General features: G+C 41.7%; 1 protein-coding gene across 12 annotated transcripts in view; it reads right to left on the bottom strand.

Annotated features, from left to right (window-relative positions):
* AFDN (afadin, adherens junction formation factor) overlaps positions 1-13,996 on the bottom strand; it is a 138,853-nt gene that overhangs the window by 84,764 nt on the left and 40,093 nt on the right. For 6 of the 12 annotated variants that reach the window (XM_033836593.2, XM_033836597.2, XM_033836595.2 and 3 more), the window contains exons 2-5: positions 13,715-13,910; positions 10,434-10,549; positions 8,539-8,702; positions 5,899-6,059 (exon numbers count right to left, since the gene is read on the bottom strand). In XM_033836593.2, coding sequence (XP_033692484.1) covers positions 5,899-6,059; positions 8,539-8,702; positions 10,434-10,549; positions 13,715-13,910 — 637 coding nt within the window. The remainder of the gene's footprint in view (positions 1-5,898; positions 6,060-8,538; positions 8,703-10,433; positions 10,550-13,714; positions 13,911-13,996) is intronic. The other 6 variants (XM_033836600.2, XM_033836590.2, XM_033836599.2 and 3 more) reach the window with 3 other exon arrangements.

Below are 13,996 nucleotides of genomic sequence, written 5' to 3'. Positions count from 1 at the left end.
AACGCGGACCTGCTGACACAGGCCAGGGGTCAGGCTATCTACAAACTCACAGGGATTATAAGGTCCCCCTACACTGCCCGTCCCAACGCTGAGGACACAGCATGAGCTGGTCATCGTCCTAGGCTCCAAACAGCTTGTAACCTGATTGCAGGGTCGAAATCAGGGGGAGAAAACAAACAAGACAACAACATGAAGACATAAAATATGACATCAGAAACACAAAGTGTAGGGGAGGGAAGTAAAAAATGCAGATCTTTTACAATGTGTTCGCACTTAAATGACTTCTAGTTTACCACAAGTAGATACAGATCAACATATATGAAACCCATGGCACCCACAAATCAAAAGCCTACAATAAACACACAAAAACTAGAAACAAAAAAACAGAGTACCACTAAAAAAAATCATCAAAATACAAGGGAAGAAACAGAAAGAAGACATGAACAGAGAAGTACAAAAACTAGCAGAAAACAAGTCCTAAAATGGCAGTGAGTACATAGCTATCAATAATCACTTCAAATGTCAATGGACTAAATGCTGCAGTCAAAGAACAGGATGGCTGATTGGATAAAAAACCAGAAGCACCTATGCGCCGCTTACGAGAAACTTACTTCAGAGCTAATGACCCATACAGACTGAAAGCGAGGGGAAAGAAAAAGATACTTATTTCATGCAAGCAGAAATGACAAGAAAATGGGGGTGGCAATACTCCTCTCAGACAAAACAGACTTTGGAGCAAAGTCTATAACAAAAGACAAAGACGGGCATTGCATAATGATAAAGGGATAAATACAAGAACACTCGGTTCATATATATGCACCCTATACATGAGCACCTAACTACATAAAGCAAATACTAGCAGACATAAAGGGAGGAACTGACAGTAACACAACAGTAGAGAGGACCTAAACTCCACTGACATCCACGGACAGATTAATAAGTAACGGACTGGATACAGTCTAATTTAAGAGGGTTTTAGTTTAAAAGCATAATACCATAGTATCATCACAACAGAAATACATACCTCCCAATTTCCTAAGGAAGGGGAGATAGAAGAAAAGCTAACATTTTAAAATTCTACCATCGACTAAAATCTGTTTGTATAAATACACATTTCAGTTCTAAAATTAAGGGAGGATGATTCCCCTATTCAGAAGATGAAGAAAGCGTGGCCCACGGAACACAAGGGTCCCTACCGGAACCCAGCTCCAGAGTCCATGTCCTAGCACTCCACAGCTCCAAGACTGCTGTCCACAAGAAAACTGAGGCAGAAGGGCTGACTCCCAAGGGCATTCTGAGGTCAATTATACTTGGAAGACATCAAGAAAGTAAATACGTCTGAGTGTTAAAAATACTTTATGAGCTCCGGGGCCAAGGCTTGTTACAAGTTATGACTTCTGATCCACTGTGAAGTGAGTCAGATCTCTTTAAGTACGTCATCAGAACTTGGGGAACCAACGCTCGGGCGAACAAGACAGGAAAATTACAGACTTGGCTGTTACTCTCAGGGAACCTTACCCACCCGTGACAACATTCTTCACCAACCTAAGCGCTAAGCTAACAGCCTCAGTAGGTTATAAGGATATAGTTTTCTAAGTTGTTTATTAAAAACCAACAGAACACTTGAACTTACTATATTTGACTGCATTAATATTAACCACAAACAGCTATTCTGCCAACAGTATCCAGTTTTTTAGGGTTTCCTAGGAGCTTGTACAGAAAAATGTTCCTTCCACCCAACCATCCCTGTAACAGACAAGCTCTACTCCAGTGGGTGTTTTGCCGTTTCTTCTCCTAATTCTCTGGAGGTTTTGTTCCTGTTTTCTTGGCCTACTTCTCAACAATGGCCGCGTATTACTGGTATACTTCCTACCTCCACCAAATCTCTTCCATGCCCATGATGTTGCATCCCAAGAACAGCTTGCTCCCGAACCTTTCTCTCCACCTGGCACCCTGACTAGCACTCAGCCATCGAGCTGGCAGCCTAAAGGCACCCCCCACACCACGCCGGCCCCTCCCAAGACACACAGACGAAGCCCGTCTTCTCCTCCGGATGCTCCTTCACCCAGACCCACATCCATCCTGCTCAAGGCAGGGCGGCATCCGGAGGGCCTCCTCTCCTCAGAAAACTCAGGCTGGCGCTGCTTCCCGATCATTCTCTCTTAACATCGCTCCCGCTTTTCTCTCTTCATGACCACTGTCCCCGACTGAGCTCAGAGACTCGGTCCTTCCGGGGCCACATGAGCCTTCGAAGAGGGACACCTGCTTCTGACCACAATTCCCTCAAATCAACCCTAGATTCTGCTCTCAGAGTAACTGCTCCAGATTGGAGGCCTGGGCTAACTGAAAGCGTTCTCAATCCCTAGCTTAAAACTTTCAGCAGTTTATTAACAGATCATACCAAATACTTCCATCAAAGGACCCCCAATAGCACAGGAAAATAAATATGGATCTCTGGGGACACAGGCTGAAGTTACCTGCAAAAAGCTTCCTGCTTAGGGCTTCCCTGGTGGCGCAGTGGTTGGGAGTCCGCCTGCCGATGCAGGGGACACGGGTTCGTGTCCCGGTCCGGGAGAATCCCACATGCCGCGGAGCGGCTGGGCCCGTGAGCCATGGCCGCTGAGCCTGTGCGTCCGGAGCCTGTGCTCCGCAACAGGAGAGGCCACAACAGTGAGAGGCCCGCGTTCCGCAAAAAAAAAAAGAAAAAAAAAGCTTCCTGCTTTATCTTAACAACATATATAATGTTACATCCTGACCCACATTAAAGACATACTTTTTATAAAAAGATTTTGTTAAGTTACTTATAAAAACTGACACTCTAAGCCAGCTCTCCTTAGTCTGACTCACATACCCCTGAGCCTATACTTGAATATTCCTCAAGGGGTCACTGAGGAAGTTACTTCCATAACGATGCCAGACTCCTTCCCGTGGTCGGAAGCGTGGTTAGCACGTGGCAGGTACCTCTGAGCATTCCTCTCGTCCTTCCTAAAACTTTTACTACATTTCTCCTTCCTCACCTCTGTAGTTTCTCCCTCCTTTCTCCTTACTTTCTTTTTTTTTTTTTTTTTTTTGTGGTACGCAGGCCTCTTACTGTTGTAGCCTCTCCCGTCGTGGAGCACAGGCTCACGGGCCCAGCCACTCCAAGGCATGTGGGATCTTCCCGGACCGGGGCACGAACCTGTGTCCCCTGCATCGGCAGGCGGACTCTCAACCACTGCGCCACCAGGGAAGCCCTCCTTACTTTCTTTTTCTTGTCTTTTTCAATTCCTGATTGAACAAGACAGAATATATACAAACAGATAATCATTTAGGTCTCAAAAGCCATCTATCAAATTATTTATAGAACTAATAAGTCTCTCAGTGTCCTAGTTTTTTTGAATCACTGATACTATAATTCCCATGAAACATATAATTGAGACTCAGTTCATACAGGCACTAAGGGTCAAAGCAAACCCGTGATGCTGGAGAGACAACCAGGTCTCAGGGCCGGCTCCCACCTTGGCTGGTGCTGTATGACACGCCCCCCTAACACAAAGCTCTGGGCAAGCTCACAAGAAATGGGGTCACCAGCAGTTTCTGTCAAGTGGGCAGAATCAAGCAACCATGCATTTCAGAACCATGGTCCACAGACTACCTCGTGAATGGAGGTAAGGTAAGAGAGACCACTAATAAAACAGAGAATAACGCTGCTCCCACAGGTGTGACGCGAGTGTGAGCACAGCTTCCCCTGACAGATCCCACCTGCTGCCACATAAACATATCGGATAATAAGAGGGTCTGGATAGGGACTAACACCCTTTGACTCAGCCTTGGAGCCGACAGAATGGGCCCACAATTAAGCAACCTTCCCAACCAAAACTGCTATAAACCCGGCTCCAGAGAAAAGCCGCCAGTCCCAGCACTCAGACCTTAAAACTCGTGCGTGAGCTAGCAGGAGCGCAGCGCTACAACAGAGCCGCAGAGGCGATGACTTACCAGGTCAGACATTCTTAGGAAAGGCTGGATCGACGATACAGCCTTCTAATACAAGGATTGTTTTTGAAACAAATGATTATGCTATTATTTTTTAACAAGTAAAACCACTTTACTTGCTGAGTATAATTAGAGGTTAATTACAAATAAAAGTTTTATATCAAATAGCTAAAAATACACAAAACCAATTTATAGCTCACAGAGTAGTCATGTGTTTTAACTTCTCGTTTTAACCTTTATTTCCCTCAGAAATACAGGGTGATCTCCAGGAAACATCACGGTGGGACATGTGTACAGGATGTTGCCTTTGATTCAAGGGGTCCACAGGGACAAAAAAGCTGGACTTCTCTAAACGTACCTTGTTTTGCAGATTTGACCTAGAAACTGTTAAACAACACTAAATTTTAAAGAAGCAAACCTTCAAAGTCGAAAGTAAAATAAAACAAACCTCAGCATAAATCCATGTGGGTATATAATCACATACACAGGAATCGAATATGCGATTTCAAACAGCACAGATTTCACAAGACGCTTAAATAAAATGTTTTCAGTATCATATTGGTATTAATAATAGCCCTATTTTGATTTTGGTATTATACCTGATTAATATAATTATGTTGTTAATAATTATTCTATTGTTCTTAGGAGGGAAGAATTTTACCTTTAGAGAAAAGACACCCAGATTTTCTAAAATCCAAGTAGTAAAAAACCACATATTTCCTAAGCTCTGTCCACTGAACAGGCTTAGAAGTAAAGACTAACCAGTAACAGAGAGTGCTCCTAGTAACCAGACACTTATCCCAGCAAAAGGAACAGGATTCCTCCGAGGAAGAGCTGACTCCTAGGCCGGGGCAGGAAAGCACGAGGTGAGCAGACATCCTATCCTCCAGGGAAGCTCTCGAGATCACTGGGCCATGTCACAGACCCGGGTGCCAGCTGGAAGACAGCCCCGCTGGCTCGAAGCCACCATTCAAGAATCAGACGACAATAACCGCAAAAGATGGACAAACATTGAGAAGCTTTACATCCATGAGCTTACTAAAATTTTACAAACCACTGCTCACCTGGGGATGACACTAAGGTGACTATTCCTGTCCCACCGCCTACCACCAAAAACCCTAACCCCGTACCTGTATCTAACCAAGGAAAGCAAGAGGAAAACAGCGGCAAACCGCACAGGATGCCGTCAGCAAAACCTACAAGACAGTCAACCTAGGGTTTTAAAACAAACCAACAAATAAGCAAACTGAGAGGTTAAGATACAAGAGAGGAGAGGGGATTTTAGAATGAAAGGCATAAAAGACAAATTAACCAATTGCAAATGCAACATTTAGGTTTTATTTGTATCCTGACTCAACTAAAGGAATTATCTGAGGCAAATCAGGAAAATCTGAACAGTGACTAGGTACCTGATGATTTTTAAGGAATTACTGTCAATTCTTTTCTATGTGATAGTGGTACTATGGTTTGCTTTATTTTTGTTTTTGCTTTTTTAGAATTGTTACCTTTCAGGAAAATATATCAAAATATTTATGGATGAGATAATGAGAAAGTTGGGATTTGATTCAAAAATAACACAGTCTGGGAATGAAAGCAATATATGTAGAAGCAGAGATGAAACGTGTTAATTATGGAAGCTTGCTTGGTAATAAACACATGGGAAGTTCATTATATCTCTATTCTTTTGTATATACTTGACATTTTCCAGAATTAAAAAAAAAAAGCCATACTGGGGATAAATACGTAACTAAACGTATTGAAGGCAGAACTGACTTTGTACCAGACACACATGGCACACGCTTGCTATGAACAGGTCACATCGCCCATTAACTTCACTTATTCAGGGCCTCATGCATATATAAAAAGGATTATGAAATGAATAGACTTTACAACAAATATAACAGAAAAACAATTCAAAGTCTGCACCTGAATCAGGCCGCCCATCTGAGCTCCGAAATTCCTGCATTCTCTTTTCCAGTTTTTGTTGTCTCCGTCGTTTCATAACCACCTCGGGATTAGAAATCGTTCGGGTAAAGCTAGTTTCAGGCATGTCTTTGTAAACCTCAGCAGCCAGTCGAGAATTTTCGCTGTAAGGAGAAAAAGGCAATAACAAGATTTTTTAAATTTTATATCAGAAACAATTATACTGAAATCATACAAAACTCAAAATGGCAGACGTTACTAGCCTACACAGTTCTGCCGCGTACCATTCACCACGTGTTAATTACTAGGGATAGAGAATACACTTCCTCTCAATACCAGCTGAAATACTGAACCAAGCAGAAATTTATAATTAAAATTTTATAGTGAGTTTACAGAACTTAATTATTGAGTATTCATTAATAAAGCTAGAATGTATAAATTATACATTTCAGTTCTTTCTACCACGGTTGTCTTAAAATAGACTAAATGAGGGATACAACATTCCAACCACTAGAAATAAAGGATTGAACATACTTTAGTAAAAATCTGTCTTCAAATTACAGTAATCTTGAAGAACTCAAACAGCCTGATTTTTTAACAACTAAGAGATTTACCACCATTCACTCTCTTGAAGCGAAAGTTTTAAAAGGAAATTGCTCCGTAAGTTCCTATAACGAGTCAACTGTATAGAATGATGAGTTGAAAACTAAATATTTAGGTAAGATTGATATGCTTGACTAAACTTTGATAAATATACTTTAAGGATGCCATTTTTAAAATCACAAAATAATTTCATTAAGTCAGTCAAGCTTCGAATCAATAAGTTAAACTTAACTCATTTTAAGTAGCTCATTTCCTTAACACAAATAGCTTATCCCCCTATAAACTAAATAAATAGAACAAACTGTAGCCTAAGTTCTAAACTCTCCTTTTCCTTGGTATTTTTCATATATGAACAATCTATGTATACAAGTTCTTTCTCTTGTATAAATACACTAAGTAGAGCCTTACTATGTAATACTATAGTCAAGAGTTCATGTGCATCCCATAGGCGTCTCTGCCTAACAGATTAATATCTAAATCCATTTGGATGCACTCTACAATGGGCTCAAATTCCACTCTAAAGTAAACTCCCTTCACTGACAAATGGTTAATATCCTCAAGACACACACAACACTTAGAATCAACCAAAAAATGGAAAAAAGACTTGAAGAGGTCACCGCAGCAGCAGCAGAATAGCAACGGTTAATAAACGTGCAGAGAGACATCTACCTTGTTAATGATACAGTAAGCTCGAGTTATTGAAGGTCTCGCATACTGCAGAGACCGTACTCTGCTCTGTTACACTCAGCAGTACTAAGGGTATGGAAACGAGAGGGCCCGTGGGCTGTGCAGACCTTTCCAGGGGCTGTCTGGCAACACAAGCATCCCAAGGGGTCTCTGAACCATTCTTCCAGAGCATTTCCTTAGGAAATATTCAGGAGTCCTCAAAATTGTAAAAACAAGGATATTCACCAGAGTATCGTTTATAATATCAAAAAAAACCCTGTAAACTCTCCACAAATACACGAAAAGGGCTGGTTTCGTGAATTATGGGAAAACTATACGATAGAATACTGCACAATCATTTAAATTATTTAATATGTATGTTTTTTGTGAACATATATATATTTTGACTGTGTATTTACGTGAAATACATATAATTTTAGTGGAAAAATGTCATGTGAAAAGTTCTGGTTTCGAAAGACTGATTATACTTGTTTAAAAACTCTCTACATAGATATATGAAGCGCATATATTTGTGTTGCATAAACAAACTACGGCTCTCTTTGGGTTCATACGTGACAAGAAGCTCCTTTTCCCTTTCTGGCAAATCTATCTACTCTGACTTTCTAAAATAAGCTGTAAACAGAACACTATGCCGTCAACTCTAAGGCAAGGAAGAGGCCTAAGAGAAACCACGATAAGAGAATGAACTGAACTGAAAACTGACAAGGCGACACTGAGGCCAGGAGACTCCAAGCGAGGAGGAAAGGCCAGCTTCTGCTCACGTGTCCTTTCTGTTACAACGAAACACAGCGGTTTCCCTTATTCCCTCAGCTCCGAGGTCAGAAGCTCAAATCCCTTCAGACAGGCAAAGACACCTGTGATGGGGCTGCTGTGCGAGAATAAGGAAGGGGGGCTGGCGGGGGCTGGAGTGAACCTGATGGTGCATTTGAACCTGAAAAGCGAACACCAGCTTTTCTCACTGGTCTTGCCAACCTCTGATCAGGTGTTAAGCGTACCTGAGGTGTCTAAGAATCCACTGCTGCCTTAAGGACCAAAACAACAGAAAGGAAAGGAGAGGCCAGGCAGAGACGAAGAACACCCTGCACCCAGTCTACCCAGGAACGGCAACACTGTTCATCAGTCCGCATCTTTAAGAAGAGCGCGCACAGCGAGACCAGCCCTGTGAGCGACGCGTGCAGCTCAGTCAGAGCCCCACCGGCTTCCCTCGACGCCGAGGACCCAGCACGAGCCCCAGTGCACTTACCTGAGGCGCACCCTCTTCGGCCTTTACTTGGTAATTTAATGAGGTCTGCTGCACGAAAAACACCGGGCTTAGAACACAAAGAACCAGGAATATTTCCAAAATGAACTTACGTGTCATCCCCATGGAAAGGTCTATCGTCTCGATCAGACGCCTGCCTCATTGCCTCTTTTTCTCGCTTCTTTTTCTCCTTCTTTTCTTTCTTTGAGAGCGTTCTCTTGAAGTTCTGGATAACACCTTCTTTTTCCTGCTTTTCAGGTCCGTTACTTTGAGCCTTCTGATAAAAGTAACATTATCACTACACTGGCTATGACACAGAATGACATAAAGCTATCCATGGCTTGGCTAACTTCACCCCCTACACTGCGGCCAGAAACAGAGCCACTGGGGCAGGGGAAGGTCTGGGGTGAGAAACGTTCTTTGTCTTGATGGGCCGACAGTTACGTGAGTGTACTGATCAAAACGTACACATTCAAGATCTCATTTCACCGTGTGTAAATTGTATCTTAATTCAAAACTATAACCAAGGAAGCAAACACACAAGAAAATCCAAACCCAGTTAGAAAACTGGGGTTGGAATCACACCAGCTTATTCATTATTTTTAATAAATAAAAATCCAAATAATTTACATGAAGTAACTTAAATAAAAGGAAACTAATGAAAATACGGAAATAACTAAGTGTTTGAATCATCGTCTACTTTAAATATGTTTTAACTTCAAAAGAAATGTTAAGAGTAGCCCTAATAAACTGGCTTTTATGAAGCAAAGTTATAAGTACTGTGTTTGTGCAAAAACTTCTAATTTCTTTTCCAGATCTTACTTGTTTCCTTATTCTTAATTTATAACTTGGCCTGCCAGCAGATGACACAGAGACAGATTATTTTTATGTGACTTAATAGGTTGGCTGGTAAAGAATCAAGAAAAATAAAAGATTATCTTATTGGGAAAGAAAACTGCCTTCTGCTTTGAGAGCGAGCATCTCCGCTTCCTTGCAAGCTACCCCAGCACCCTCCTGTCATCCCGACCCCAGAAGAGTTCTACTACACAGCAAACAGGATCTGTGGCTCCGTGAAAAGGTACATCAGCTGAAATCATGGTGCAGAAACAAAATAAAACATGGACAGACACACACACACACACACACGCACACACACACACACACACACAGACACACACACACACACACAAAGTATCCGTTCTTGTATCACATGTGTTCGCCACAACGGCAATAAAAGTCCCTGGAGCGCAGGAACAGGAACACAGAGGACATGACACAGACAATGTGAAAACTGCTGCCCTAAGTAAATAATGGTACTTTCCCCCCAGCCTGCTGGGGCACAAAATTAAATACAAGATTTTCCTCAAAATATTCTTAACCTCTGCATTTGCTATCACTTGTCAATACTGAATTCTAGTGTAAGAGGCCACTTGACTTAAAACAGAATTATAATTGTTTTAAAATTGTATCAATATTTCATAGTATTCCACATAAAAAGAACAGTAGCACAGGAATTCCAGACATCCTACTACCTGAGAAAGTTTTAGACTCACTCTATTTCATCATCCAAAGACACTCAAGGAAGTTTACTGATTTCTAACCTTACACATATAACATGAAAAAGGTCTTAAATATGCCTTATTAAGTTGTATCTAGAAGTTCACATATAAATAGGTTATTAAAGTTTTATTTTCCCTTCTGAGTCCTATTAAAACCTATTTTGACTTTATAATTTAGGGAAAAAAACCTGAAGCTGATTTGAACATTAAGTCTCTTAGGAACAAAAGCTTACATAACTCTTCTTTGAAAAGGAAGGAGTAATATTTTGGATTATTCAGTGACACAGAGGATGGAGCAGGGAGAAGCTGGGCTACTTTTAAATTATGTTCCAGGACGGGGGTAAAAGGGTAGTTCAGGAAGAGAAGCGAAACAGAGAATGAACCCCTCCAACACGACACGCGGTCAGACGCAGGCCAGGCACAGCACGGGCCAAGACCCAAGGCCTCACCTTAGCAGGCATGGCATCGTTCTCATTCTTAAGGACAAATCTGCCCTCTCGATCATCCTTATTCCAATTCAACTGCACAACAAGGGGTTTCTCGTCTATATCCAATCTTCTTTCTTCTTCACAACATGAAAAGAAAAAGAAATAAGCCGTGGTTAGCTAACGGCACTAGCCAATGCGACATTCTGATACACGATACATTTTATAGACAAACATACCTAATTCCCTTGATTATTTACGGGTAGGCTGAAGTGTAATTCACACTGTGAAGTTAGAGTTTCAATGACTAATTCAGTATTTTGGTGCTACTGTGTGTGTACTAGCACGTGTCCAATGCCAGACACGGACCAGGCACAGCTTCCTGGCAACATTTAGAATCTAACCCAGAAAATAAGAGAAATACACATGGACTAGAAAAAATTATAAGCAGGGCTTTGCCGTACGTTTGTTTCTATAAATCAAATTCCCTCACGTACAACTGGAAAATACAGAAATAATGTTAATATCACACAGAAGTTCCACTGATTCATGGGATTTTTCTTCTCATGTTAATGTTAAGATGCTGTCAAGAAACGGCACCACCGCCATCAGTCTTCACTCTCCCTCCTCCCCCTGTACCTCTGATTCTCGTCTCCAAAACGCACACTCCTCGACCCGCACAGCCCCTCCCACCATGAAGCACCAGCCTTTTCTCTGTCGATGAAGTGCTATGTTAAGTGACTACTTCCTCCCTTACTAGAAACCTAACAAGCCTCATGGCAGCCCACTGAGGGCCCTACACAGCCTGACCACCTACTAGAAGCCGAGAGCTGGCAAGGATTACCCAGGTAAACGCACACAGGATGCACCACAACACGGGCAGCAAAGACAGGAAGCAGTGAGACCAGAGGGGGTGAATGACATTGGTACAGGAAGCAAGTCAACGGGGCAAACTGAGAAGATAGTTTATAGAGGCTTTCAGTGAATATTATAGGTAAACAGCAGTGTTAATGATCAGAATACAGGAAAAAAATTCTAAGTCATTATTTTATCAACTGAAAATATGAGAAAAGAGTAGTAAGTCCCATATTGGATCAAGAAGTTCCAAATTCCTGCTGCAAAACCAAAATTACCAAGTTGTTCGTGTTGCAGAATCTTCACTAGATCAAAATCCCTCATGGCATGTTTTTTCGAGAACCAATCTTACGAACAATTAAGTCTAAATCATAAAACAAAAACAAGGTGAGCTGTTGTAAAGCATGCGTGCCTAACTACTGCATGCAAATATAATTAGGGCCCTGCTACAACTTTGTGACTTAAGGTATCTTCTGCCTTATGTTAGAAGAGCAGAATCCTTTTTACTTTTCCAGTTGATTTCACACAAGGAACCCTAACGCAGAGAAGGGCTGAGAGTGGCGTTTCCATGGTGCTGGGCCAGCGCTCTGGTTCACACAGCAGCTGCGGTGTCCAGCGGCTCACTGAGGAGCACGTTACATTTCCAGCGAAACGAGCTGCGCCTGCCGGATGCTGCAGGAGCTGCTGGTTCCCACCAGGTTGCGCACTGTCCCACCAGGGTCACGTCGGGCTTTCCACGGCGCTGTAGAAACAAGCACTGCCCGCAAACCAATGTGAACAGGAAAGGAGGGCACTGCCCCCACCCAGGAGCTGGGCAGGGCCCAGGAGGCACACGTGCCCCGTCAGGGAGCAACTGTGGTTAAGAACGGGATGAAATTTTCAGTTTCCCTTTCATCCGATCTGTGCTGTTTTTTCACACATCCACCAAGCTGTTAAAGCATGAATCCTGATGAACGCGTCTGAATCTATGCAGTAAAATGAACTGTTAGGTATTTCCTTTGGCCTAGAGATGCCACTAAAACAATTACTGACACACTAAGGGCTCCGTGACCCGAAAGAGATTGAGAACCTGCACGCCAGGGTCTGCTCCTCTCTGAGACGCTGGCGGGGTATGAAGGTGCAGGAGGACACGGCCAGGCCAGCCTAGTGGTCACTGCAGGGGCGGGGGAAGATGGTGAACACTTCCTTCTTTACACACCTTCCTTGTGTTTTCATCCCTTACAAGTAACATATTTTACTTTTTAATTAAAAACAAATCTAGCAAAGAAAGTTTAAAGAAAAAATGTTCTTTAAAAAAAATCAAACCCATTCCATTTTTAGATCTCAAATCCCAATCTTAGATAGCATTTCAAAGACCTCACTTGGCAGCATTCAAATGACCCAATGGTGCAGCGAGAAGAGGGCTGAAAGTGAGAAATACTTTCTTCCTCTTTGTAACCTATTTAAAAAGATTCTAAGGTAAAAGGAGAATTCAACCTCAAAAAAACGTCCAAAATTGAGACCATCCACTATTGTCAAATTCAGTTTGGGTATTATTTATGTAGGTGATACCCTAGTAACCTTAAACGAGTGATAAACAAGTACAGCCTACCTAATATAATACTGGTAGCATTTGGTGACACCTGAATTCCACACACTACAAAAATTTCAGCCCAATTTCAAATGTACAAAGAAAGCTGTACTTTTGAAGATAAGAAAAATAAATTATGTTCCAACAGGTTTTGTGGCTGAAACTTAAACAGGTATTCAAATTGGGCTTGTACTATATACAATCCTTTGTTTACTGCATTAACTGGAATTTGTTATTTTTTTTAAACAGGTGACTCAGTACTTCAAAAGCATTCATAAAAAATTTTATAAATTTCTACATTTCTAATCAGTTCAACTTCAATTGCCATGTGATATATAGGATACTTTCAGAAATTTCAAATCTTAAAACAAGGAGAAACTACTAACTACATAAGAGAGTTTCCTCAAGATGTCCTAATTGTTCCCAAAGAACGTTACTAAAAAAGAACGTTACTGTTTCACATTACAAAAGTATTACAGCAAGCATGATAAAACACTGGGTTTTACTCATAAAATACTGTACTCATAAAACACTGGGTTATCGTTAATTGTAATATTATAACCTATGCAGAAGAGTTACATGAAATACTTCTCCAAAATTAAGCAGCCTACTGTACCATGAATGTATGTGACAGACCTGCTGGAGAATTTCAATTATGAAACGCTATGCTACTTATCTTTGGAGAAGTGAGCACACGTAAAACTAATCTATTCATTCTAACTCCCAACAAATAAATGCACCTACTAGGAACTTATGAGGACATTTCGCAGACATACTCGAGTTTTGCCAACCCGTTAACTGCTTCCCCGGCCCCTCCAGAATAAGAAAGAGGGGGTCAGCAGTAAAGCAGGGCCCCCAAGCCCCGTCTGTGTCCACTGACCTCCGCTGACATGCACTTCGTACAGGGAGTACTTGGGTGATGACAACATCCGCATGTCAGGGCGGAATTTCTCAGCGAGCGTTTCCAGCACGTCCTGAGTGGTGGCGGTACTAGAGACCCGGATACATTTTGTTGCAAAGTTCCCAGCAGCTTTATCTTGAAAATAAAATCTCATCACTCCATGGAACTCCAAATCCTAAAAGGAAAACAAATGATACATTTTTGGAAAAACATCCTAAAATGATGTCTTCAAATTTACTTATGTGACTTGGGACAAGTTAT

Source organism: Tursiops truncatus, chromosome 12, assembly GCF_011762595.2.
Source record: "Tursiops truncatus isolate mTurTru1 chromosome 12, mTurTru1.mat.Y, whole genome shotgun sequence".
NCBI lineage: Eukaryota > Metazoa > Chordata > Mammalia > Artiodactyla > Delphinidae > Tursiops > Tursiops truncatus.
Note: the sequence above shows the minus strand (reverse complement) of the source record. Positions and strands in the feature narration are given on the sequence as shown.